Genomic DNA, 25,762 nt, shown 5'->3' with positions numbered 1-25,762 from the left:
TGGAGCAGCAGATGAATGTAGCTAAGACTGACCTGTGTCAGCCTCACATGTGCTACCACCTGGATGCCTATGTTAGCCCTGACCTACCTATCCAGCATGGGCTCAGCCAAGGAGTTCAGATCTCAGTTAGAGTGTAGGGGTGTGTGTGTGTGTGTGTGTGTGTGTGTGTGTGTGTGTGTGTGTAGGCACGAGTGAAACCTCATCTCTATTAAAAATAGAAAAACTAGCTGGGTGTTGTGGCAGGCATCTATAGTCCCAGCTACTTGGGAGGCTAAGGCAGGAGGATCGCTTGAGCTCAAGAGTTTGAGGTTGCTATGAGCTAAGATGATGCCATGGCTCTCTAGCCAGGGTGACAGGGGGAGACTCTGTCGCAAAAAAAAAAAGTGAATTTATTTTTGCAACTATTGTCAAATTCTTATTATGCTCTGTGCCAAGCATGTGACATTATATTTCTGTTCTCTAACAACCACGAAATATCATTATATCTTCATTTTACAGATGAAGCAACAGAGGCTCTGAGAGATTGTGTGCTGTATCTAGGTTATACCCCAGTGAGCAGCTTACAGAATTCAAGCCCACAACCCAGAGTTGTCTGGTTACAGAATGCATGTTCTTTCCATGGGTCACACTACATCAAAAAATCTCTCTCTCTGTCTCTCTCATAAACACACACACACACACACACTCATATATTTCTTGTGTTAGTATAAATGGCTGTGGTTTCTTTTTTTTTTAGAGAGCGATGAGCATTGAATAGAACAAGAGCAAGGGAAAGGCACCAGGCTGGTAACCACCTTCTGGGTGTACAGCACTTAATAGCTTACAAAGCACTTTCACATTTGTGATCTCATTTGATCCCACAACAGCCCCTTGAGGTCAGGGGGAAGGTCCAGTTGAGACTGAGACTCAGAAGGAAGGTGACCTGCCCAGACTCACATGGACAGAAAATGGTAACTCTGGGACTAGAACCCCAAGGCCAAGTTGGCCTCCTGGCTGTAAGTCCTGAATGTACCCACAGACTCCTGGCCTCTGTTCCCAAGGGAGGCAGCCCAGGACCCTGCCTCTCTGATGGCAAAAACTGGAGCTAATCAAATGGAGGTACTAGTGAAAAAGAGAGTCCAGCCTTTTTTTCTGTAGTTGTGCAACACTGCCAGGTATAAGGGCTCAGAGTTCTCTACGGCCCAGTTTCCTCATCCATAAAATTCAAGGAAGCAGAGGGGAAATGTGGGAAGGGTGCTCTAAGCACTGCCCTTCTGCATGTGTGTCTCTGAAGCAGTGAGGGCTTTGAAAAATCTTGGCTGATCCTGGACTTGGAGTCCCACATGGTACAGCCTTCAACCACTCACTTAATGACCTTGGGCAACCCATTCCAACAGTGCTTAGCCTCAGTTTTCCCATCTATAAAATGGAGATGATAAATGGGGTAGGTAAAATGGGGTACCTACCTCCCAAGCATATTTGGTTGTGGCCTCACATTCACACAGACCTTTAATATAACCTCCAAGCTGGTGACCACGGCTCCCAAAAGGAACTGTCAGTAAAGAAGATGGCATTTGTCAGACCTCTGGACACCTGTGTCCCATTGCAGGTTCTAACTGCTTGTAGGATCCCTAATTAGAACTTGGTATAGCTCCTGAAATTACCCTGAGTAACACAATTATATTGCATTATATTCGTGGCTAATTCAAAGCATTACCTTGTTTACTGTAAACCGTTTTCACTTTATCACTCTTTTTGTAACCCTGGTTTGTAATTTATTCACTTTTTACTTACTTGAGGTCAGCGAAGGGACCTCGCTCTAGGAAGCTTTGGGTGGCACTTGGCGTGGTTCATGGCGTGAAATAAGCACTCAATAAATAATAATAATAATCTATCGCATTTATAATCCACATTACCGTTTCCAGGATGCTTTCGCATTCTTCATTTCAAACGTCCACCTGCATTATTTAGTCCAGTTTCACGGAAATAGAAACGGAGGCCAGTCAGGCCACCAGGGGTTGGAGGCGCGGACCCAGAGGGGTGCGCCGAAGTACTCAGCGAGGGGGTGGGGCGGGCGGGGCACCAGGCTCTCACAGGTACGTAAATCCGCGGGGAATCCTCGGCTGCACCTGGGCGTGGCGAGGAAATTGTACCATGTATGGGCAGCTACGTCAGAGGGGGCGTGCCCGCTGCTGCTGAGGGACGCCGAGTCTGCTCTTTTCCCCACTAAAAGCCGGCTGCCCAACAGTAGCAGACGTCGAAAAGTTTGGGACTGAGTGGCAAAAGGCGGCGCGTCTGGAGAGGTGGAGCCCAGAGGTGGCTGCGAAACGCCCCTACCTCCCGCGGTCGAAGTGGTTCAGCCCTAGAACTTTTCATTCATAAAAAGAAGGACTCCGCGAGGCACTCGTGAGTCAGAACCCCAGCAGCCGACGCGGACCCCACAGAGCATCAGCCCAAGGCATGTTCCGAGACTTCGGGGAACCCGGACCGAGCTCCGGGGCCAGCGGCGCGTACGGCGGTCCCCCGCAGGCCCCTGCCGCCGCGCAGGCTGCGGCCCAGCAGGTGAGAGGGTGCGACCCCTGGGATTCCCAGGTGGCCAGAAGTCGAAATGCGGCTGTCAGCTGTCAGTCGAAATGCGGGACCGGAGCCGGGAACAGGAGTAGGACCTGGGTCTGGGGCCATGGCGGAGAATTCCGCCCAATCTCTGCCATCCAGGGACCAATCTCCCACGCCCCGCCCGGAGGAAGGCACGCAGCGGGAGGAACAAAGGCCTGCGAACGCTCCTTCTCTCACTCGCCTCCTTCCCCCTGTCTGATCTGTTCCTCCATCTCTGTTATCTTCTTTCTTTCCTCCTGTCCACCATTAATTTCTGTGTCCCACTTGCCTCAGAAGGGACCCCGGGCGCCTCGGCTAGTCCTAGCCTCGACGGATCAGAGAGTCTCTCCATCTCGGGCTAAAATTCCTGGGATCCCAAGTTGGGCTGTGGCCACGAGAGACCCACGAGAGACCGCAGAGCTATAGGACAGCCGGTACAGAGTGGGAATCCTCACCACTGTAATCGTCAGCATGTCCCACCTGTTTGTCCTTCTGTACTCCGTCGCCAATTCCTTATCCCTTTCTCAACACACTGGAGCCTGGCGTGCCCCGGCAGTGGAACCTGGCAGTTTCCAGGAGACTGGATTGCGACCTGTTTGCCGAACAGGGCAAGTGGAGAGCTTCAGGTGCTAGACGTGCGCGGGCTGGTGCTGCTGGCCACGCCGGCCACCCCAGCCTCTCGGCACCGAACGGCGCCCACTGCCGGGTGGGGGGACCTGAGAGGTTGCAGGTGTCCATTTCCTGTCGAGGGGCTGCGAGCACGTGTCGTCAGGGAGGGAATGAGAAGCGTCCGTTCCGCCGAGTCACGGTGGCTGAGTCACTCCGGGTGCCCCTCCCTTCCTGGCCTGCAGCGACCCGAGCCGGGACAACCTTGGAAGCGAAAGATGCCGCTGGCGGTGCCTCGGGCCCGGAACTGGGGTCACTTGGGCCGCTGGGCCTGCGGCACAGGGCCAGTGCCACCGCTGTTGGGACTTGCCTAAGCTTGTGGGGCGCTTCCCGGATGACTAGGCTCCCATACCCGGGCCCAGCGGCAAAGCTCAAACCCCGTTCTCCTCCCAGAGCACTGAGTCCCAGTCCCAACCCATTCCTCAGATTGCTGGCTGAAAGAGAATGGTCACAGAGGCGTCGTGCTGGGCGCTTTCCATATAATTTACCATATTTCGTGGAATCTAAGACCTCGTGGATTTAAAACCCCGCCATTATTTTGTGCCACTACATTTTCTAAATGAGATGTTGTACTCCTTGCCCGTGGTAATACTAATAATGAAGAAACTGAGACATGTTGAGGTTAAATAACTTGCCCAGAGTCACACAGCCAGTAAGTGGATGAGTTGAGATTAGAACTGGGATAGTTTAAAGGCAGAGCAGTAGCTCTTGTCTGTCACATCAATGTCTATCTACATTGGGTGCCTGCCACTTAACAAACTGTCACACAAATCTTCTAACCTGATTTCAGAGCCTCCCTGACAGCGAGGTGCCATAATTATCCTTTCTGTGCAGATGGGTGCAGGAGTGGGTAAGAGCCCATTTCCTACGTGCTGGCTATGTGTCTGTGGACAACTATTTTCATGTCTGAAACCCTGTATCTCAAAGTTTGCCATACCTAGGGAAAATTGTAAATTGTAAATACATGTACCTTTATTTACAAAATATTCACTACAAAATTTTGCAAAGAGGTGGCCAACACATAAACAATATGTTGTAAATATTTTGTAAAATTTTGTAATGGAAAAAATTGTGTAATGAATATTTTGTAAATAAAGGTACATGCAACTACAATTTCTTATTTTCCCTAGGTATGGCGACCTTTGGTACACCCTGTATTATGCCAGTTATATGAGTCAGTATTTGTTAAGTGGATAGAACAGTGCTTGGCAATTCATACTTTATTAGCTCTGATGTAGAAACAGGCACAGAGAGGTTATGTGACCTACCCAAAGACACACAGCTACTGACCAGGGATTTGCCACCAAGCCCATATCTGACTGTCAAGTGGTGTTCTTTCTGGTCCCTCAGAACCAGTATCTACATTGAGGGAGAGCAGTATTGTTGACCTCTATTCACTGAAATCCCCTCAATTCCCAGAGACCTCATCTCTGGCTCTCCATTTCTTGTCCCTCAGAAGTTCCACCTTGTGCCAAGCATCAACGCTGTGAGTGGCAGTCAGGAGCTGCAGTGGATGGTACAGCCTCATTTTCTGGGACCCGGCAGCTACCCTAGACCTCTATCCTATCCCCAGTACAGCCCCCCACAATCCCGGCCAGGAGTCATCCGGGCCCTGGGGCCACCTCCAGGAGTACGTCGCCGGCCCTCTGAACAGGTAAGTAGAACCATAATACTGGGTCTGATTGCCCAGAGGGGTGCTAGGGTACAGAGGACAAACTCTTGCTAGAAAGGAGAGCAAAGGCTTAGAAGAGGGTAAGGCAGAGCCACTGGTGTCTATTGTCTAAGGCAGAAAATGACAAGAACCCCTGAGAAGCCCCAGAGATCAAACAGTCACTTTTGGATCAGTAAAATCTTCCTGGAGAAGGTGGAAGCAGCCAAGAAAGAAAGATAGGATTTGTATAGGTAGAGATGAAGTAAAGGACATTCCAGATGGAGGGGATGGCAGGAATAGAGGTGGTAGTGAGAATGTAGAGTGTGCATATGGAAATTAGAGAGGGGCTCTGCCTGTTGACATACGTGGAGTGGGTGGGCTTAAACTGCCTGGGAGAGAACAGAAATAGAAGGTCCCTTCAGCTACTTTCTGGGTGTCAGTTTCACCATCTCATTTAATCCCCACAAAAATCCTCTAGGGGAATGTATTCTGGTTTTCCTCATCTTCCAGCCCAGGAAATGAAGGCACAGAGGGGTAGTCACTTGCACAAGTAGTGAGTAATGAGACAGGACTGGCCTTGGCTCCAGGTCTATCCAACTCTGAAGTCAGATCCTAACTACCAAGCTACCTTGTCTCAGTGGGAGCTAACAGAAGGCTCAAAGCAGAGGGAGCTGTGAACTCCTGACTCCCTGAGGTCCTCACCAAAATAAATGAATAAGAGATGGACAGTCTTTAAAGGATTGGCTCCTTTTTCCTCTCCCTGGGACATTTTAATATAGGAGACTGTGGAGGGGTAAGGTTTCTGCATTCAAAAGCTTGCTCTGAAGGCCAGTAGGGGATGGAGGGGAGCTGGGATTCTGGGAGAGATGTGAGATCAGCCAGGGGCAGGTTTCTCAGAAACAGAATGCCTGGTCTTTGTGACCAACTAAAGAAGGGGACCATGTTTGTGAGCCATAGTAGCCCCTATGTTTGTGAGCCAGGAGTAACCCCTCCCGTTCCTCCTTCCTGAGGTGATCCTTTGATTCTGGGTAGTCCAAGACAGGGCTTTGAGCTGTGAGTGGGGTCCTTTTGGGGTGGTCTCTATCATTTGGCCTTACTCAATATCAGATAAGGTGAATGGATCCTAAGTCCTGCTCTGGGACCATAAGCAAGCCTATTCTCCTGGGGCTTCTCTTTCTTACATGTAAATTAGTTAAGAATCTATGTTTTTTTTTAAATCTATGTAAAGCACTTAGCTGGCACATAGTGGGATTCCAATAAATTGCAACTTATTCAGCAGCACTCATTAGCCTTTCCTAGTGTCCACAGTTCCTGGGAGGGTTGGGGGGAGGATTGGTGGTCCAGAGATCCAGAAGGATGAAGGTCCTGCAAAAAGGGGTGACACTGCCCCAAGTGTTCAGAGGGGGGAAAGCACTTCTGACTGAGGAATGAGAAGGGCTCCTGGAGCCAGGGGCATGGTAATTGCGTACTGGTAGATGAGGAGGGTTAAGGTTTGTGGAGGGACAGGGCATTATCAGAAGCAAATGAGCGCAAGCTAGGTGGCAGGAGATCTGACCAAGCTAGCACTTCAGTGAGGGGCACTCCTTGGAGAGGGTCAGAGGAGTCCTAAATTATTTGCTGTTGGGCGGGGGTGGGGTGGAGAGTGAGTTCTCAGTGGGGGTCTTCCTCACCACTGCCCTTACCCTAACCACCCCCCAGATCAGTCCAGAGGAGGAGGAGCGCCGTCGAGTAAGGCGCGAGCGGAACAAGTTGGCCGCAGCCAAGTGCAGGAATCGAAGGAAGGAACTGACTGACTTCCTGCAGGCGGTGAGCACCCGTTCCTAGGAGGGCACCCAGAGTCTTAGAGGGACCCCAGCTCCCAGGAGTCTGCGGATCCCCGGTGTATGTAGCCCCAACCACCACCACCCCGGCTCCCTGTCGGAGTGGAAGTCCTTCTGGAAATAGGTCAAGGAAAAAGTGATTAAGAATTGGCTGTAGCACCTCTCACTCACTGCATAGGAGAGCCGAAGCTCAGCTAGCAATCTCCTTTTTAGATTCCGACCTGATGGGAGTCATGCCCATTTTCTCCCAGGGGCTCATGGGAGTTGCAGTCCAGACTTGTTAAGGACTTCCCGCCCCACCATCAGCACCATCTGACTACAGCAGCAGTTCTCAACCTGTGAGTCGCGACCCTCAGGAACTGTATTAAAGGATCGCGGCATTAGGAAGGTTGAGAACCACTGGACTACAGGGTATTCAGCCTTCATCTTCCTGACTCCTCACTGATCCTCTACAGGAAACGGACAAGCTAGAAGATGAGAAATCTGGGCTGCAGCGGGAGATTGAGGAGCTGCAGAAGCAGAAGGAGCGCCTGGAGCTAGTGTTGGAAGCCCACCGACCCATCTGCAAAATCCCAGAAGGAGCCAAGGAGAGGGACACAGGAAGTACCAGCAACACCAGCAGCCCTCCAGTCTCCTGCTGCCCTGTACCTTGTATCTCCCTGTCCCCAGGACCTGTGCTTGAACCTGAGGCATTGCATACCCCCACACTCATGACCACACCCTCCCTGACCCCTTTTACCCCCAGTCTAGTCTTCACCTACCCAAGTACCCCTGAGCCCTGTGCCTCAGCTCATCGCAAGAGTAGCAGCAGCAGTGGGGACCCATCCTCTGACCCTCTTGGCTCCCCCACCCTCCTCGCTTTGTGAGGCACCCCAGCCCAGCTCCCCACAGGTGCCACCCTAGCGAACATCTCCTCCCCTTCCCCAACTGGTCCAGCTGGCCTGGACCATATCCCACACCCAACCCAGCAGGTTCTTCTCCATCCCTCCAGATAAGACTGAGCTTATTTTGCTTCCCAATAGAGCCAGCTTGGGGCCACCAGAATTGCCCACTGTTTTTCTAGAGCTGGCCTCTCTAGCACAATTTGCACTATATCAGAGACAAAATATCTCCCACTTGGGCCAGAGGAATCCTAGCAGCCCAAAGAGACTTTGTAGACCCCTTGAGTCTTCTGGAGCCCTAACCCCTTCAGACTACCCCCAAACTCTACATCACCCTCTTCCTGTGATCCACCCAACTCTACCCAATGACATAAGGTGCCATTCTACCAGCGTGCAACACTAATTCACCCAGCCCCACTGCCAGCAGCAGCAGGTGATTAAGCCAGGGCATTCTACCTGCTCCTCCTGAGTTGCACAGCTCAGGAGGAGCCAGAGGTTTCTGTGATGAGCTGAGTTGCAGACCCCAGCTCTGAGAAACCTTCAGTTCCAGGAAATCCAAGCCTCCACAGTGAGGGCAGCTGCTATTTATTTTCCTAAAGAGAGTATTTTTATATAAACCTGCGAAAATGGAATAAAAGGCTTGAAGCTCTGGCCTAGGTGTCTCATTGGATCCAGAGCTAAAGGAAGAACATTTGGAGCCAGAAAACTAAGGTTCTGGACCCAGGTCCACAGCCTCACTGCATGACCTTCCACAAATTGATATTTTTGGACCTCGACTGTTTTATCTGACAAACGGGGCTACATACGCTCTGCCTTATCTCCATGACTGAGTAGAAAGAATGCGCTAGGTACAACCGAAGAGGATTTTCATCCTTCTCCCCGTGGGCGCAACAGCACTCCAGAGTGTGCCACAGGGGGGCGCTGTTATGCCCCCTTCCTGCCTCAGAAGAGGCTGCCGAGTGGGTTCTAGGCCCCCAACACCTGCTTCCTGCCCCATTGTCTTGGACAGGAAGGAGCCAGGAAGGGAACTGGAGCCACTTCAGAGGCTGGATTACGGTTTGTCCCGGAGCCCAACCGGGGGAGTCAGTGGTTTACCACCACCCCGCATCCCATCCCAGCCTCAAGCTAATGGGGGAGTCGTTAGTACTGTAGTCCTTCCGAATGGGACCGGTACCCTATCTCAGGGTCCCCACCCTCGCTTCAACCCCGGCGAGCACCAAACAGACGCTGCCCAGGCCTCGGGCTTCGCTTCCTTCCCGGTTTATTAACCCCCACCCAACCCCCAGCAAATCCATCTGTTCCAGCCTCCAGTCCTCCTGCTGCCCCGCCAGCGAGGGCGAAGGGCCCTCCTCAGTTTCAACGTTTCTTAGTCTATTCCAGCGGCCCCTCGTGCGCAGCCAGGACCGCGTCCAGGTCCCGAGGTCCATCGCAGTACAAGCGCTCAGGGAGCAATCGGGCGGACATTGGCGTGGAGACAGCGCCCTCAGTCATCGGGGGAGCAGGCCAGGGGCAACTGATCGGGACTGCCCACGCTGCCGGTACTGGAGCTTCCATCGCCTAGGTCGCGGGGCCCGCAGGGGGGCAGAGCGAGCTCGGGTGTTGGCCCGGAGCCTGAGCCCCCACCGCCCCCAGGACCGCCGCGGGGGCCCCATTCCTCGCCCAGCGCCAGGCAGAGCTCTTTAAGCGCCAGGTTCTCCCGCAGCAGCTCCTCCTGGCGGCCCTCCAACTCGGCCAGCTTCTGCCAACAGCCGCCCAGGTCCTCACGCACGGCCCGGGATGCTTGGGTCCCGAAGAGCTGCCACTGGCGCGCTGCGCGCCGCCCGCGCTGACGCTCAGAGTCCAGAAAGCAGCAGAGGTCGCGCAGCTCGCGGTTCTCTGCCTGCAGGCGCCGGTTGAGCTGCTTGAGCTCACGGATCTCGCCCAGGTGACCCTGCAGCTGCCGATTCACCTCCTGCATGAGGCGGCCGCGCTGCACTAGTGCCGCCAGGCGCGCCGCCTCCTCCCGCCGCAGGCGCCGCACCAGCTCCTCCTTGCCCAGCGCCGCCATCTCCTCATCCGTCAGCTCCTCCAGGCCGCCTGCCTCGGCCTCCATGGCTGGTTAGGCCGCTGGAGCATCGCCTGCCCACCGCCGCGACCCAGGAGCCCCACGTCGGGCCCAGCGCCGCTCAGGCTCTGGCTCCGGCTCCGCTGGCAGCAAGCAGTGGCGGAGGTAGCGTAGGCTGCTGCAACCACCCTCGGTGGGCACGCGGCTGGGCGCGCGCCGGGGCGGGGCCGCAAGAGTTGCGGAAAGACAGCCAATCCCCAGAAGCCTCCAGGGAAAGGGGCGGGGCCTGAGCACTGGGAATCTGTTCCCTACCCACTCCGGACCCCGGTGTGTCATGCCCACGAAGTCCGTGGACTTCGGCGTCGTAGCCCTTAGTGCCAGTTCTCAGCCCCAGATTAGGCGCTTCCTACCCCCAAATTCCAGATCTCCTTAAATTGGAGACTAGGCCTCTCGGCTCCTCTGAGATCCAGCACACGGGCGTCAGCTCCTGACTCCTTATCCCCGACAGAATTTAGACTGATCTCTCCAGTCCCTCCTACTAAGAATCTAACTCCTGGGAACCCTGAGTCCAAACGTACTATCTTACCATCTGCCTACTCTGTCTCCTAGGGAGCGTTACCTGCCTGGGAGGAGGAACATAAAAAGGATTTGTTTTTCCAATAAACGTTTATTGTGTGCAAGGCCCATGCAGACATAAATTTGACTAAGATCCTGATTCTCAGCTCACAGAGGTCGCAGTCGGGCAGAGGAGATTAGATTTTGTTAAACAAGAAGCAAATGGGGTGGCGCCTGTGGCTCAAGGAGTAGGGTGCCGTCCCCATATACCAGGGGTGGTGGGTTCAAGCCTGGCCCCAGTCAAAACTGCAAAAAAAAAAAAAAAAAACAAGAAGCAAATGGAGGGCCCGGCGCGCGGCGTCACACATCTATAATCCTAGCACTTTGGGAGGCCCAGGCGGGCGGATCGACTGAGCTCAGGAGTTCAAGACCAGCCTGCGTAAGAGCAGACCGGTCTCTACTAAAAATAGAAAAACTAGCCAGGCATCGGTGGCAGGCGCCTGTAGTCCCAGTTACTGGGAGGCTGAGGCAAGATTCACTCGAACCCAGGAGTTTGAGGTTTCTGTGAGCTATGACAGCACAGCACTCTACCCAGGACAACAGAGAGAGACTGTCTCAAAAAACAAACATAAAAAAAATGGAAAAGTTTGGTCTGAGATAACCCCCAAAAGGTTTCCCCAAAAAGGTGACATCTGAGGGGCTCTGACAGATGCATGTGACTTTGACAATTAAAGAGAACTATTTCAGGAAGAGAATATAATGGTGAAAGACAGACCTAAAAGAGCTGCTTTAGGAACAATGAGGGTAGCTTGATGTTTTTGTAAAGCAGATGTGTGGAGGAAAGTGGTAAGTGAGGGAGGGAGGCTTAAACGGCAGAAGCCAGATTTTTTTTTTTTTTTTTTTTCAGTTTTTGGCTGGGGTGGGTTTGAACCGCCACCTCCAGCATATGGGGCCGGCGCCCTACTCCTTTGAACCACAGGCGCCGCCTAAAAGCCAGATTCTTAAGAGCTTTCAATACTAGGTTGGACCATTTTCAAAGACCAGTAAGGATTTCAAACAGGGGAGTAACATTTTAAAATATGCATTTTAAAAAATTATTCAGGCTGCTCTGTGTGGGCTGAATAGTGGGAGGAGGGGATGTAGGCAGGGAGATCAGCAACACTGTGTCAATGATCTGGGTAAGCTATGCAGAAAGACTGGGCTGGGGCAGCGTTGGTGGGAGTGAAGAGGACAAACAGATACTAGAAATATTCAGGAGGCAAATCAGATCTCAATATGGGGAGAGAGGAACCTGGGAGAAAGCGTAGGTTTCTAGTCTGAGAACTGGGTGGATGTTGGGGCTGTCACTGAGAGACGCAGGAAGGAAACAGATTGGGGAGAGCGAGATCTGTCTGGAATGTGTTGAGCTTTTTGAGGGGCTTATGGGAAAAAAGCATGAAAAGACAGAAAGGCGGCCCCTTCGGATGTGGACTTCAGGCCAGGCTCTGAGGGGCTAAATAAGAGACATCCTTAGCTCATGTGGGGGCGGGGTGTGGCTAAAACCATGGTGCGAGCAGGTGCCCCATTCCCCCATAAGTGCTTCACCGCAGGATAGACAGAGGGGCCTCCAGCAAGAGCCCTTGGAAGTCAGGCCTTTTGCAGAGAAGAGATTAAGCTTTAAGGACCGTGAAACCCCTAAGTTTGGGAAACAAGTCAAAGTTAGGAGGCCCCGAAAAGGGCAAAGAAGGTAGGGGAAAAAAAAGAAGGATGTGTGAGGAGAATCTGCCAGGACAGAGGAAGTACTCTAGACGCCCCACTGCAAACAGCTGCGGGGGGTGGGGTGGGGCAGGGAGAATGGGGGAGCCTGAGACTCCCCCTCCCAGATGGAGGTGGGGCTATTCCGTCGCCGAGGCCTTCGCCTCTTTCTTCATTGCTCCCGCCCTCACCCCACTCTGTCCCGGAAGTGGTCCTTCGCTGGCTCCGGGTGCCCGGAGCGGAATCTCAGAGCTCCCGGAAGTGGCTCGGCGACAGTGGGTCCAGCCCGGGCCGTGCTCGCTCCTGCTCGGGGCGCTGCGGCCCGGGGCGGCGCAATGACCAGCGAGCTGGACATCTTCGTGGGAAACACGACCCTTATCGACGAGGACGTATATCGCCTCTGGCTGGATGGTTACTCGGGTCTGTGAGGGTCCATCTTGGGGAGCCCGTGAGGAGGACCCGTTGTTTTGGATGGGAGAGGGGGCGGGGCCAAGACTTAGGCATCCTTTGGGAAAGTGGACAGCCAGCTGGGAGTAAAGAATGTGTAGGGCTCCAGGCTCAAATCTCTGGAGAGCCTCTGGGTCGGTGGGGCGGGGCCTAATACTAGCGCCCACTCCCCAGTGAGCGACGCGGTGGCCCTGCGGGTGCGCTCCGGAATCCTGGAGCAGACCGGCGCCACAGCGGCGGTGCTGCAGAGCGACACCATGGACCACTACCGCACCTTCCACATGCTGGAGCGCCTGCTGCACGCGCCACCCAAGCTATTACACCAGCTCATCTTCCAGATCCCGCCTTCCCGACAAGCGCTGCTCATCGAGAGGTGCTCACCTGGTGGGATGGTGGAGACACCAACCTGGCTGACTATATACCCATTTTGCAGGCGGAAACTGAGGCCCAGTGAGGGATAGGACTTACCTAGGCACTCAGAAAGTTGAAAGCAGAAAGGGACAGACCCAGGCCCTACCAGGCCCCCTTTTCCCTCCTTTATGAAGGGTCAGTGGTGTCCTCTGCCTCCACAAGGTACTACGACTTTGATGAGGCCTTTGTTCGTGAGGTGCTGGGCAAGAAGCTGTCCAAGGGCACCAAGAAAGACCTGGACGACATCAGTACTAAAACAGGCATCACCCTCAAGAGCTGCCGGAGACAGGTGGGCACTGCACCCACACACACAGCACCCCATCTACAGTCCACCCCTTCACTTCATCCCTTTGGCCACTGCCCCAGCTTCAGCCTTTGATTGTAGCAGCTTTATACCTGCTCTCTTCTCCCTGCTTTGTGCTCCTTCTAAGGCGGCTCATGCTCTGTGGCCAGAGTGACCTGTCAGACACCCAGATTTGGCTATGGCTTTCCCCTGCACTCTGCAGCCTTGACCATCAGACTGTCCCTGCATACTGATTTAGGCTTACATTTCTCCAGACTAGGGTTTTCTTTTGCTCATGTTGCTCCTACCTAGAGAGTACTGTTCTTGGCCATATCCACTCCTTGAAATCCAAGGCAGGAGGTGAGATGCCACCTTCCCTACAAGCCTTTTGATGGTGCCAAAGAGAAGTAACCCGGGCGGCGCCTGTGGCTCAAGAAGTAGGGCGCCGGTCCCATATGTCGGAGGTGGCAGGTTCAAACCTAGCCCCGGCCAAAAAAAAAAAGAGAGAAGTAACCCACACTTTTGATGCCTTTCTTCTGTGTCTCTTGTGAACTCCCCATGGATGGCTTAGCATTCACTGATTTTTGAGTTCCTGGAGCTTAGGAGAGTGTGATCCAGATGAAGCTCCTGAAGATCTGGAGAGCATGATGCTAAAACAGGCTTGAATATAGATAGGAGTGAGTAAACATCTGTCCAAGGCAAGATGGCAAAAGCTGATAAACATTCGTTGAATTGATAACAGGTACTAATAACAAATAGTTGGTTGAAGGAAAAACAAGTGCTGGGCGGCGCCTGTGGCTCAGTGAGTAGGGCGCCGGCCCCATATGCCGAGGGTGGCGGGTTCAAACCCAGCCCCGGCCAAACTGCAACAAAAAAAAAAAATAGCCGGGCGTTGTGGCGGGCGCCTGTAGTCCCAGCTACTCGGGAGGCTGAGGCAAGAGAATCGCGTAAGCCCAAGAGTTAGAGGTTGCTGTGAGCCGTGTGACGCCACGGCACTCTACCCGAGGGCGGTACAGTGAGACTCTGTCTCTACAAAAAAAAAAAAAAAAAAGAAAAACAAGTGCTAAATCAGCATCTGCTCATTGGATAGGTGGATAAGTGAGAGAGGGATGTTCAATAAATAATTTATTTTGTGAGTACCTTCTAACCACTTATCCCTCCCTCCCTAACTGCCCTGCAGTTTGACAACTTCAAGCGCGTCTTCAAGGTGGTGGAGGAAATGCGGGGCTCCCTGGTGGATAACATTCAGCAACACTTCCTGCTCTCTGACCGGCTGGCCAGGTGAATGGCCAGCCATCTCTCCCTCTTGTACATTCCTTCCCTAGGCCCTAAGGTTGGTCCACCTTCTCCAATGCAATCCTTTTGTCCTCCTAGCTATGCTTGGGGTATGGTTATCTCACTTCTAGTCTGTATTTTGAATTTTTGAATCAGAATGACCCAGGTTCAAATCCCAGTCTGGCCATTTCCAGTTAGGCTATTATGAGGTCTCCAGTGTAAGTTTGTGGCATGATTCCTGGCAACTTAGGAGGTACTCAGTGGGGGGATTCCCATAGCTCAGTGATTAGGACGCTTAGGGCTGGTGGGTGCAGACCTGCCCCAGGCCTGCTAAACAAAAAAGAAAATAGCCAGGCATTATGGTGGGCACCTATAGTCCCAGCTACTAGGGAGGCTGAGGCAAGAGAATCGCTTAAGCCCAATAGTTGGAGGTTGCTGTGGATACATGGCACTTTACTGAGGGTGACAAAGTAAGACTGTCTCAAAAAAAAAAAAAAACAGGGCAGCACCTGTGGCTCAAAGGAGTGGGGCGCCGGCCCCATATGCTTTGGAGGTGGCGGGTTCAAACCCAGCCCCAGCCAGAAACTGCAAAAAAAAAAAACAAAAAACGGAGGTACTCTGTGAATGGTAGCTGTTGCCCTTGTAATCTCCCATGTATCCCTTAGGAAACTTAGTCTAAAAACTTAGATGAGGAGTCCTATGGTGAAGTGACTTGAGACATGTCATACAGTGATTTAGGGCAGAGAGAGAGCAGGACTTAGACGCCCAGCTGAAGATACAGGTGGGAGGTATTTTCCAAGAAGGAATTTCAAGCACTGAGAGTATCCCCCCTCTCTCTGCAGGGACTATGCAGCCATCGTTTTCTTTGCCAACAACCGCTTTGAGACAGGGAAGAAAAAACTGCAGTATCTGAGCTTTGGCGACTTTGCCTTCTGTGCTGAGCTCATGATCCAGAACTGGACTCTAGGAGCCGTCGGTGAGGCCCCCACTGACCCAGGTGCCCAGACACCACTTCGTTCTCTCAGAGCCTGGTTCCCCCTAGCAGTTTCTCCTGCAGGCCCCCAGCATCATTTTCTGGTCAGGGTCCCCACCCAGGTCACCTGCTCATAATTGATTTTACCAAATACTCCTCTGTCTGCAGACAAAGGGCTCATTGCCTCTCTATGGCCTGGGGCATGTCACTCCACCTCTCTGAAACTCGGTTTACTCTTCTGTCCTGTGGGGTACAATAAAGTAGTGGATAAGGAAGACTTGGGGTGTCATGGGAGGAATTTGTCACCTACCCCATCTCCCTTCATGGGCCTCACAGACTCTCAGGTGGATGACATGGACATGGACTTAGACAAGGAGTTTCTCCAGGACTTGAAAGAGCTCAAGGTGCTAGTGGCTGACAAGGATCTTCTGGACCTACATAAGAGGTGACCTTGAGAGGTGGTCTATGGGGCAGGGCTTGAAATAGGGGCCCAGCTGGCTCTAAGCATGACCCTGTCTCCCTGCAGCCTAGTGTGCACTGCTCTCCGGGGAAAGCTTGGTGTCTTCTCTGAGATGGAAGCCAACTTCAAGGTCTGTGGCCCCATCCAACCTCTGTCCCTTGGGCACCTTCAGCCTGCAGTGCACTACCCTTGTCGCACTACTATGTGCCTGCCTGAGATTGACGGGCAGGTGACACTGCCGCATTCTCTGTCGGCCTGTGAGGGGTAACCTGCTCATAACAACAGAGACTTGGTTGATTGAGGGAGGTGGATAGATTTGGGGAGGAGCCTGTCCCTCCTCGAGCTTCTATGCTCAGCCCCCAGCTTCTGGGGCAGAAGGCAGAACTTTCAGGACCCTGCCTCACAGAACCTTTCCCGGGGGCTGGTGAACGTGGCTGCTAAGCTGACCCACAATAAGGATGTCAGAGACTTGTTTGTGGACCTCGTGGAGAAGGTGAGTAGTGCTGTCCTCTGCCCTGTGATCCCCAACCTCACTGTCCCCAGGCTGCACCAGTGTTAAATGTTTCCTTGGGCCCACAGTTCGTGGAACCCTGCCGCTCTGACCACTGGCCACTGAATGACGTGCGGCTCTTCCTGAATCAGTATTCAGCATCTGTCCACTCCCTGGATGGCTTCCGGTGAGAGACCCCATTCCCTTCTCCACTGTGGCCTTCACTGAGCCAGCCACCTGCTAGGGTCTAGCCCTCCTGCAGGTTCAGGGTTTCCCATTCTGCTATCTGGGGGCGGATATAAGTCCTGGCTTAGAAGCTATGTGACCTTGGGCAGGTCACTTAATCTCTCTATGCCTAAGTTTCCTCATATGTGAACTGGGGATAATAACTATTAGAATTGTAAGAATTTTATGAGGTCTTAAGGAATTAAGGAATAGAAAGCACTCAGAGCAGCGTCTCAGACATGGTGAGTATGGTGTAAACATCAGCTGTCACTGTTACCATTACAGGCACCAGGCCCTCTGGGACCGCTACATGGGCACCCTCCGTGGCTGCCTCCTGCGCCTCTATCATGACTGAGGCCCCTTTCTCACCACCCTACCTGTACCTACAATAAAGTTGTCATGAGTTTGGAGACTGATCCTATCTCTAGAGGGAGGAGCCTGTGGAGGTGTTGCAGATGTCTGTGTCTCTAAGCACCCTGAATGTATGTGTATGTCAGCCCTGCAAGGAGTGGGAAAGACCAGGGAATGGTGTCTGTGTTCAACTCATCCACCATCTCCCCTCCTCAGTTGAGTTCACTCAGAACCCAGGGATCTTGCCTTCATTTATTCAAGCCATATTGAGAAGATTGGTGGGATGGGCAGAAATCTTGTGGTGAGGCTGGTGAAGAGGCAGCAGGAGAGAGCTGAGGGGAAGGCTGGATAGGTTTAGGGAGGACAGGAGACTGAGAGCTTTCTAACTGGTAGGTCCACACGGGCAGTGACTGGGTACTTGGTGATGCCACAAGTGTTGCTCCCTCGGTGCAGGCGGAAATAGCCCTGGGAAGTTAGGGGATGTCAGGGCCAGAGGTGGAGAGGCTTATTCTGCCCTGTCCCCTTCCACAATAGATCCCACTCACCTTCTCTCCCCAGTGGGCCCCCCAGGAGTTCTTTAGGATCCAGTACGGGGTGGAGTGTTGAGGGTGCAGGTGAGACTGGGTTGAGATTGTCTCTGTCCCCATCCTGCCAAAACCCACTAGCAGGACGGAATGATCCACAAGCCGAGGGTCACAGGTGATAGGTTTGGCCTTGATCACACCTTTCTTGTAATGCTGCATGGGAGAAAGACAGAGGAGCTGAGTCCGGATTGAACTCCCCTATGTGCCCCTCCTCCATTCCCTACCTTATCTCACCTGCAGTAGCTTCATATTGATTGTCACAGTAATGGGGCCATGGGTGGCCAAGTACTGGGCAATTCCTGGGGTAGAAGGTACCATCAGGTCTTGCCTGCCCTGTGGCCACTGGTCTTGGCACATGCCCCCCCATTTTTTTCCTGCCCTCAACCCACCCCACCCCCCATCTCTGTAGCCCCAGGTTTCTGCCTCTGCCCTGGTCCTGTTCCTGTCCGCCCCCTCCACCACTGCCTGTGTCTCTCCCCTGCCGCACTCTGCTCATTGTCTTCCAGCATGATGAAATCCTGGATCCAGGCCACCTTCTTGTACTTGTTGGCCAGGCACCTGTGGGTTTTGACACTGGCCTCGAACGGGTAGTCCTTTTCACTGGCCAGACCACCTGGAGATGAGCAGAACAAGGATGGAGGCTCTGTTGCTGAACACCCCCATACTCCACACACACTGCCCACAGTGGTGGGTACTCACTGTTGTTGAGGACAGTTACAAATGCATCCCAAACGAAGCCACCCTGGCAGCCATCCCCACAGCAGTCACAATCAAGCAGTTCTGATGCAAAAGGGGACAGTGTGGGAGAACAGGCCTTAATTCTTCCCCCTATTAAACCTGTGCCCTTGCCCAGCCATACCCTGCACTGAGACTTCCACAGGCTGACGATATTTGATGCCCCACAGGGCCTCGATGTTGTCAGCTGCTGCCATGGCCCAGCAGCACTTGCAGTTTTCCTAGCAAGCAAGAGGGTGGATGGAAGCAAGTAGGTGTGCATGCCATGCCCCTCTCCTCCCACCTTGGTGGGACCAGGCTCTGCTGGCTGGGGGCAGGTACCTGGTTCTTGATGGGTGAGATGATGCCAGCCGTCTTCCGCCAGTCACAGGTGCGGGGCAATGACTCCCCCTGCTGTTCAGATCCTACCTTTCTGCCCACGCTGGGCACCTCTCCAACTGCCTTCTGATGCCCATAGATCTGGCCAAACTCCTCCTCTGGGTGACAAGCAGGGCCACTGTGGTCACTCTTTTGGCCCTTTCTCCCTATTCTGCTTCTCCCACTGCAGTCATTCACATCTTTGGCTATTTAGGTCCCTGTAATACCCTGGGAGGCAGAAAGACAAGGATACTGCTGCCCTTGGCCCAAGTGCTGGGCTGGGTCACAGGCCTTTTATGTTTCTGCACTTGTGTTGGGGCAAGACCCGCCCTCTGGTTCTTACGGTCCCTCCCTGGGCAATGAAAGTAGAAAGTCTGCATGGTCCATCTCCAGCATCCCTCAAGAAGACTGCTTCTTCACCCACCACCTATAGGCCAGGAGGGTGTCTGGTACCTACCTGTGAGGTCACTAAATGAAGTCACCCCAAACTCAGCAGTGCCCAAGTCCTCTTCCTGCAGCTGCTGAGCCTTGGCCAGGTTGTGGGCAAAGATGTCTAGTCGGCGAGAGTACTCTGAACCAAGAGAAACTTAGGTTAGGCCTGCTCCCAGGCCACAGGGGCCAGGAAGTGGCCACTGGTTGAGCATCCTCCCTCCCACTCACCTGGGTGGTCACCAGCTCCTTTCCTGTAGCCCCAGTGCAGACACTTAGGCTGAGGAAGTGGTTTTCCCCAAGGGGGGCCTACCCACCTTGCAGAAAAGCCATCAAGGGGTCTGGAGGCAGAGTGACTCAGAAGGAAAAGGTGGGGGACTGGATACCAGCTTCCTGGCAGGCCACCTCCACCTTGTGACACCTCTGACCACAAGTGGGGACATTGCAGCACAGGTCATGCACTGGCAGCTTGGGCTAAAAAGATGCCCATAGATTAAGCTGTTACAGGAGAGAAGACTCAGGGCAGGAGCAGGGCTGGCAGTTCACAGGAGTAGAGAGGGAGTCCCTAACTTGGGGACAAAATGTATATCTTGGGTATTTGTTCAATGAACAAATGACTAGTTGGTAGTCCCCCAACCATTGTCTGGAATCACAGGAAAGCAGCTATGAGGCCAGGGGATCCTCTAGGACTAGGACAGGCCCCCAGCAGCTGCCGCTTGCCTTCCAAGTTCCTAGTAAAAAAATGTCCTACCACTGTCCTGCTGAGGGGCACTGGCCAAGCTTACTCGCCATGCTGAGCCTCAATTTCCTAATCTATTACAGTGGGGAAGGGGGTCAGACTGGAGATGTACGTGCCTCACAATACCTGCTGGGTTTGAGTAACTCCGGTTGAACTGGACCTGGAACAACTTGAAGACCTCTTTCAGTTCCAGCGGCCTGGGACCTAGGTCCTGGCAAGGAACCGAGAGTGGAAAGGGGCAGTGGATGGAGGAGTCATTGCTGGAACCTGGGCTTAGCTCCTGGCCATGCCAAGACTGGACTAGGGAGTCAACCTCTCTCCCCATGTAGGCTTGGGCCCATCAACCACTTCTCTGGCCTTGGTGGCTCCTTCTGAAAAATGGGAACAACTAGGGCTGACCCCAGACACAGGACTGGCAGAGGTAAAGGATATAGGGGATAAGTTGAGAGCACTTACCTGGGCCCTAAGGGAACCTCTGATGCCATGTGCTAGTCCTGTCACCATCAGGGCCAGAAGGCAGAAAAGGGGAGCAGTTAGTGTCATGGTGGCTCTACCCTAGTGCTGAAGGCAGGAAGTTGTGTAGATGAAGCCGAAGGGGGACAGGGCGGAGCTGGAGAAACCACGAAGGGGAAACAGGCTTGGAGGGTACCACTAGAGCATTTGAGCTGCCTCAGGACTTCAGGCTTTTGTTCCCCCCCCCACCTGTCAGCCTGCCTCCCTATACACTACCCCATCTCTATTTGGCAGAAGCTCAAGATCCACCCTGTTCTGGGCATACAGAGATGAATCTGTCCTTAAGGAGGCAGGAGGAGATAGATCCTGAGTGGAAAGACAATTTACAGATACCAGTGCTATTACAGGGAAGCTCAGGGGTCTTTGGGAGCCACAGGCCCCTGACAACCGGAGGGTGGCCAGTTCTCTCTGGGGAACCACACTTGGCTCATCCCATGAAGCTCAGCTAAAGGGCCACCTCCCTCAAGAAATCTTCCCTGCTCCTCTAGCCTCTGGTGTAACAGCCCCTTAACCCCTGCTGCACCTCTGCCCACTTGGCATCTGCCTCCCTCCTTGCCATGCCAGAGGAGTCTGGTTCACCTACATCCTCAGCCCAGGACAGTGTCAGGCACAGAGTAGGCTCAATGAGTGGGTGTTGATTTAAAATTGATTGCCATGAGTTTTTTTTTTTTTCATTTTTAGGGGGACAGAGTCTCACTTTGTTACCCTTGGTAGAGTGCCATGGTGTCATAGCTCATAGCAACCTCAAACTCTTGAGTTTAAGCGATTCTCTTGCCTCAGCATCCCAAGCAGCTGGGACTACAGGTGTCTGCCACAACGCCCAGCTATTTTTTTTTAGAGGCAGGTCTTGCTCTGGCTCTGGTTGGTCTCAAACCTGTGAGCTCAGGCAATCTACCTGACTTGGCCTCCCAGAGTGCTGGGATTACAGGCATGAGCCACTGCGCCCAGCCATCCTGTGGGTTTTAAACAGGAAACTGCAGTGCCCTGGGGACAGCAAGTAGCAGCTACTGGCTCCTGTTCCTCATTTCTGCCAATCTGGGGCTGAGGAGGCAGAAAACTTAACAGGGTGGGCACTGCATACAGAGCAAGGGTAAAACCTACAAGGTCAAGGGCTGGGTAGCAGCACTAACATCTTATTACTGCTGTCTTGGTTCTAAGTGGGTCCTTGAGCTGGGGACCTCCTGGATAGGGCACAGCTGAGAACCTGCGCCCAAGACCACAGAGGGGTGTGAAAAGCTGGCTTTCTAGGGCTGCCCTGGCAGGGGGAGAGGAAGGTGCTGATACTGGAGTTTATTCATTTACCTGCTCACTGCCTTGTCTTCTCATTAGGATTCTTCCCGGGAATGAGGCTCCATTTTGTTCCCCTCCCACAGACAGGAACTCCTGTGTGAAAAGAAGAGTGGTGCTGCCTTTATTAAACTATGGCAGACTACCCCCAGAGCAGTGCATGGTCCTGTTGTTACAGAGCCCAGTTATAGGCCTGAAGCTGGTTTCTGACCTATGACTATAGTCCCAATCAAATCAGCTCTCATAGCTGGAGGTCCCAGTGTGGGCATCAAAAGGGGGTGGCATATAACCTACCTCATAGTGTAGGGACTATAGGCGGTCAAGGTGGGGAGGGACTGAGGGTGTTGGGCTCTTTGGTCCTCTCCTTCCCTACCTTGAATGGAGCTCTATGAGGCCAGGAGGTTTGCTCTGTGTTTATCAGTGGCATGTCTCTGGTGTCCAGCACAGCATCTGGTTCATAGAGGCCACTTAATAAGTTTTTAAGGAATTAATAAAGGAAATTCCCCTACTTGGTTATTCATTTATTTATCTACTTGTTCATCCTGCAGATCCTGGCTGGTGCCCAACGAGGACAAGGACTGAACTGTGTGAGCCTGGGTGGAACTCAGTACTTGGTAGGAGAGAAATACTGACCAAGATATGCTTTAAGAAGGACCCAGGGCAGAATGTGTTAGCGCAGAGAAAGTCAATGGGGTCACAGAGGTTGGGAGAGGCCTTCTGAGGAGGCAATTCCTGACCTACTTGAGCCTAATAGGGTAAGGATGGACATTCAGGTCCAAGTTGAGTCATCAACAGTACGTTATCTTTTTTTTTTTTTTTTGCAGTTTTTGGCCGGGACTGGGTTTGAACCTGTCACCTCTGGCATATGGGGCTGGCACCCTACTCCTTTTGAGAGTAGGCACCACAGTCACTGCCCAACAGTACATTATCATTCCCTTCTGGGCCTCAGTCCACATCTCTAATTGGCCATGATAATTCTTGGGGTGGGTCTTAAGTGGAATGACAGTGGAGCATACACCATTTGGTTGGCACAGAGTGATGTTCAGATGGTTCATTTTTAACACTCTTATATGGGGCAAGAGCTCAGAGTCTTGCAGTCAGCAGGACTTGAATTCAAATCCTGCCCTCACTACTCTGGCTGCACGTGGGACAAACCTCCTGTCCTCCCTCACCTGTGAAATGAGGGGAAAACAGCATCCTTTCCCTGCTTTCGTAAGAGGAATGCACAAAGCCCACGCCAGTGCCTGGAACAGTTAGGTTTTTTTATATTTTATTTATTTATTTATTTTGAGACAGAGCCTCAAGCTGTCATCCTGGGTAGAGTGCTGTGGCATCACAGCTCACAGCAACCTCCAACTCCTGGGCTCCAGCGATTCTCCTGCCTCCACCTCCCAATTTGCTGGGACTACAGGCGCTTGCACACACCCTGCTTTTTTTTTTTAAATTTTTAATTTCAGTTTGCTTGTTCATTCTTCTTTGTTTGAAGTACTCCTTTTTTGTTCATTTTCTTCTTCCTCTGGCGGTGCTTGCTGTTTTTGATGTTGTTAGTAGAGAGGGGGTCTTACTCTGGCTCACTGCTGCTCATACTGGTCTTGAACCTCTGAGCTCAGACAATCCACCCGCCTCAGCCTCCCACAGCTGGGACTACAGGCGTGAGCCACCACGCCTGGCCGGCTTTTTTTTTTTTTTTTTTTTGGTTGCAGCCATCATTGTTGTTTGGCAGGCTCAGGCTGGATTGGAATCCCCCAGCTCAGATGTATGTGACTGGAGCCTTAGCTGCTTGAGCCACAGGCGCCAAGCCTATTTATTTTATTTTTATTTTTGAGACAGAGTCTCACTTTGTTGCCCTTGGTAGAGTGCAATGGTGTCACAGCTCACAGCAACTTCAAATTCCTAGGCTCAAGTGACTCTCTTGCCTCAGCCTCCCAAGTAGCTAGGACTACAGGTGCCCGCCACAACACCAGCTATTTCTAGAGACAAGGGTCTCGCTCTTGCTCAGGCTGGTCTTGAACCCAAGAGCTTAGGCAATCCCCTCCCACCCCCACCCCCCGCCTCGGTCTCAGAGTGCTAGGATTACAAGCGTGAGCCACCGCACCTGCTCTAGAACAGTTAGATCTTAATAATCAGGAACTGTTTTAATTATTTAAGGAAACAGCTTTACTGAGATGTAATTCACATGCCATTAAATTCACCCTTTTAAAGTATACAATTCAGTGATTTTTAGTATATTTGCATAGTTGTGCAGCCAGCACTACTTTCTAATTTCAGAACATTTTCATTGTCCCAAAAGAAATCCCATACCCAGGTCGGCGCCTGTGGCTCAGTGAGTAGGGCGCCGGCCCCATATACCGAGGTTGGAGGGTCGAACTTGCCTCAGCCAATCTGCAATAACAAAAAATAGCCGGGCGTTTGGTGGCCGTCTGTGGTCCCAGTTCCTCGGGAGGCTGAGGCAAGAGGATTGCCCAAGCCCAGGAGCTGGAGGTTGCTGTGAGCTGTGATGCAACGGCACTCTGCCAAGGGCGACAAAGTGAGACGAAATCCCATATCCATTAGCAGTTGCACCCCATTCCCCCGTCTCTGATAACCCTTAATCTACTTTCTGTCTCTATGGGTTTGCCTATTCTGGATATTTCACATAAGGGAAATATTGCCAAAAAAAGTGGCATTTTTTTTGTTTATCTTTTCACTTAGTGTAATATTTGCAAGATTAATCCATATTCTGGATTATATCAGTACTTATTTCTTTTTATGGTAAAATAATATTCCACCGCGTGAATGGATTGTATTTTGTTTATCCATCACTTGATGCACCGTGGTTGTTTCTGTATTCTGGCTGTTATATATAGTGCTGCTATAAACATTCTGTGCAGATTTTTTGGTGTGTACGTTTTTATTCTCTTGGGTATATGTTTAGAAGTGAAGTTGCTGGGTCATGTGGTAACATTTGAAGAACTGCCAGACCATTTTTCAAGGCAAGCTGCACCATCTTTTGAGGGTTCCAATTTCTCCATATCCTCGCCAACACTTGTCACTGTCTTTCCTTTTGGTTTTAAAGAGCTATTATTTTTTAACTCCTCGCCCCAGCAGTTGGGAAGGACGGTGGGGGTGGTGGTAGCGGAGAGGAGAGGAGGAGATACTCAGCAGTTCATCCTGGACTCCTGGGGCTCACCTGGGGATCCACCAGCACATCCCCTTCTCGGTACACGCCCACCTGGGGACCGCGCAGGGGCGATTGTGGGGCTAAGCAGAGATGGGAAGGGAAAAAAGGGACAGGCCATTCCTACTTGCAGTCTGGTCTCAGGCGGGTGATCCTCCCACACGCAGCCTTTTCCGTCTGGCCGGGCCTGGAGACGTGGGCAAAACGTGGCCCCGCCCCTTCCTGGGAGCAAGTTCTATCCAGACTACGCCCCGAGGACACGCCTTCCACTTGAGGGTGGGGGCGGAAACCCTGTGGAGGACGCGAGTGGGAGGAGGGTCGAGAAGGCGTTGGTGCTGGACCCTGGTGTTCTGCGAATCCGAGTTGAGCTCTGCCCTCTTTCTCAGGGGCTTCCATTCATTTGGGGCCAAAAGTGAACTGTCGCCCCTGCCCCCAAACTGTTGTAGCTTTGCAGATGGAGGGCGCAGAGGAGACCGTGCTCCAGTGAAGGGACCACTTTGCTGAATACGGCCCTGGGGGTGGAAGGCGGAAAGGAAAGAGATGAACAGTTCTGCGCCAGGGAGTGTCTAGTTCTTGGCCAAGGGTCTGGGGACACTGAGTGAAGCTTTGGGACTGTCTAGAGTGACGATCTGGGAGCAAGAATACAATTCTGGAGGGTCGCAGGGGTCCTCAAACTACGGCTCGCGGGCCACATGCGGCGGTGTGATTGTATTTGTTCCCGTTTGTTTTTTTACTTCAAAATAAGATATGTGCAGTGTGCATAGGAATTTGTTCATAGTTTGTTTTTTTTAACTATAGTCCGGCCCAACAATGGTCTGAAGGACAGTGAACTGGCCCCCTGTTTAAAAAGTTTGAGGACCCCTGCTAGAGGGAGGCCCTGGAGGCCCTAGGATTAGGTGCCGTGTAGGTGTGCAGTACAATCTTGGGAGGCACAGAATGAGAGTCGGGGGGCACCAGGATTAAGGTGTGAATGCACAGGATAGGATTATGGGGGCGCAGATTAGGTAAGGTCTAGGTGCGCAGAATAACATTTTTGGTAAAGGTATGCCCCCTCCCCCCCCAACTGAGTCTGAGGGCCTGGCACCAAGTTCAACGGTCCCAAGGATCAAACGCTGAGGGAT

The 25,762-nt window shown here is 52.6% G+C and overlaps 4 protein-coding genes across 6 annotated transcripts; 2 read left to right on the top strand and 2 right to left on the bottom strand.

Moving 5' to 3' along the window:
- Positions 1–2,265: 2,265 nt before the first annotated feature.
- FOSL1 (FOS like 1, AP-1 transcription factor subunit) lies at positions 2,266–8,243 on the top strand. The gene is made up of 4 exons (XM_053561753.1): positions 2,266–2,541; positions 4,697–4,894; positions 6,590–6,697; positions 7,167–8,243. The coding sequence occupies exons 1-4, from the start codon at positions 2,440–2,442 to the stop codon at positions 7,575–7,577; spliced, it is 819 nt and encodes a 272-aa protein (XP_053417728.1). The 5' UTR covers positions 2,266–2,439; the 3' UTR covers positions 7,578–8,243.
- A 595-nt stretch (positions 8,244–8,838) lies between these two features.
- CCDC85B (coiled-coil domain containing 85B) lies at positions 8,839–10,271 on the bottom strand. Its single transcript, XM_053561754.1, has one exon. The coding sequence runs from the start codon at positions 9,682–9,684 to the stop codon at positions 9,076–9,078; it is 609 nt and encodes a 202-aa protein (XP_053417729.1). The 5' UTR covers positions 9,685–10,271; the 3' UTR covers positions 8,839–9,075.
- Positions 10,272–12,149: 1,878 nt separating this feature from the next.
- Positions 12,150–16,899, top strand: FIBP (FGF1 intracellular binding protein). 2 transcript variants are annotated; one of them, XM_053561750.1, is made up of 10 exons: positions 12,150–12,345; positions 12,547–12,745; positions 12,946–13,072; positions 14,247–14,347; positions 15,184–15,338; positions 15,651–15,759; positions 15,841–15,904; positions 16,181–16,267; positions 16,354–16,451; positions 16,775–16,899. In XM_053561750.1, exons 1-10 carry the CDS (start codon positions 12,261–12,263, stop codon positions 16,842–16,844), a joined length of 1,095 nt encoding a protein of 364 aa, XP_053417725.1. In that variant the 5' UTR covers positions 12,150–12,260; the 3' UTR covers positions 16,845–16,899. The 2 variants fall into 2 exon arrangements, with proteins under 2 accessions (XP_053417725.1, XP_053417726.1); XM_053561751.1 differs by having other exon boundaries at positions 12,170–12,345; positions 15,184–15,317.
- On the bottom strand, positions 15,350–25,195 carry CTSW (cathepsin W). 2 transcript variants are annotated; one of them, XM_053561748.1, is made up of 12 exons: positions 24,769–25,195; positions 21,500–21,580; positions 20,141–20,294; positions 19,811–19,895; positions 18,974–19,087; positions 18,481–18,635; positions 18,284–18,380; positions 18,124–18,204; positions 17,912–18,037; positions 17,659–17,723; positions 17,386–17,577; positions 15,350–15,557 (listed from the first exon to the last, which is right to left on the bottom strand). In XM_053561748.1, exons 3-12 carry the CDS (start codon positions 20,225–20,227, stop codon positions 15,492–15,494), a joined length of 1,068 nt encoding a protein of 355 aa, XP_053417723.1. In that variant the 5' UTR covers positions 20,228–20,294; positions 21,500–21,580; positions 24,769–25,195; the 3' UTR covers positions 15,350–15,491. The 2 variants fall into 2 exon arrangements, with proteins under 2 accessions (XP_053417723.1, XP_053417722.1); XM_053561747.1 differs by lacking the exon at positions 15,350–15,557 and adding an exon at positions 16,964–17,305 and having other exon boundaries at positions 24,769–25,183.
- Positions 25,196–25,762: the final 567 nt, after the last annotated feature.

Source organism: Nycticebus coucang, chromosome 14 (assembly GCF_027406575.1).
Source record: "Nycticebus coucang isolate mNycCou1 chromosome 14, mNycCou1.pri, whole genome shotgun sequence".
Classification (NCBI taxonomy): Eukaryota; Metazoa; Chordata; class Mammalia; order Primates; family Lorisidae; genus Nycticebus; species Nycticebus coucang.
The sequence above is the reverse complement of the archived record's forward strand: the minus strand, read 5'-3'. Positions and strand labels throughout refer to the sequence as shown.

What these genes read in the sequence shown, in the direction of transcription:
- FIBP (XM_053561750.1), top strand. Translation starts at nt 12,261, where the DNA reads ATGACCAGCGAGCTGGACATCTTCGTGGGAAACACGACCCTTATCGAC. An exon ending in TCAAGAGCTGCCGGAGACAG is followed by an intron (nt 13,073 to 14,246) that starts GTGGGCACTGCA and finishes ACTGCCCTGCAG; the next exon opens with TTTGACAACTTCAAGCGCGT. An exon ending in AGATGGAAGCCAACTTCAAG is followed by an intron (nt 15,905 to 16,180) that starts GTCTGTGGCCCC and finishes CCTGCCTCACAG; the next exon opens with AACCTTTCCCGGGGGCTGGT.
- CCDC85B (XM_053561754.1), bottom strand. Translation starts at nt 9,684, where the DNA reads ATGGAGGCCGAGGCAGGCGGCCTGGAGGAGCTGACGGATGAGGAGATG.
- CTSW (XM_053561747.1), bottom strand. Translation starts at nt 20,227, where the DNA reads ATGACACTAACTGCTCCCCTTTTCTGCCTTCTGGCCCTGATGGTGACA. An exon ending in GAGTTACTCAAACCCAGCAG is followed by an intron (nt 19,088 to 19,810) that starts GTATTGTGAGGC and finishes CTCTTGGTTCAG; the next exon opens with AGTACTCTCGCCGACTAGAC. An exon ending in TGTGGAAGTCTCAGTGCAGG is followed by an intron (nt 18,205 to 18,283) that starts GTATGGCTGGGC and finishes CTTTTGCATCAG; the next exon opens with AACTGCTTGATTGTGACTGC.
- FOSL1 (XM_053561753.1), top strand. Translation starts at nt 2,440, where the DNA reads ATGTTCCGAGACTTCGGGGAACCCGGACCGAGCTCCGGGGCCAGCGGC. An exon ending in CGCAGGCTGCGGCCCAGCAG is followed by an intron (nt 2,542 to 4,696) that starts GTGAGAGGGTGC and finishes CTTGTCCCTCAG; the next exon opens with AAGTTCCACCTTGTGCCAAG. An exon ending in GTCGCCGGCCCTCTGAACAG is followed by an intron (nt 4,895 to 6,589) that starts GTAAGTAGAACC and finishes ACCACCCCCCAG; the next exon opens with ATCAGTCCAGAGGAGGAGGA.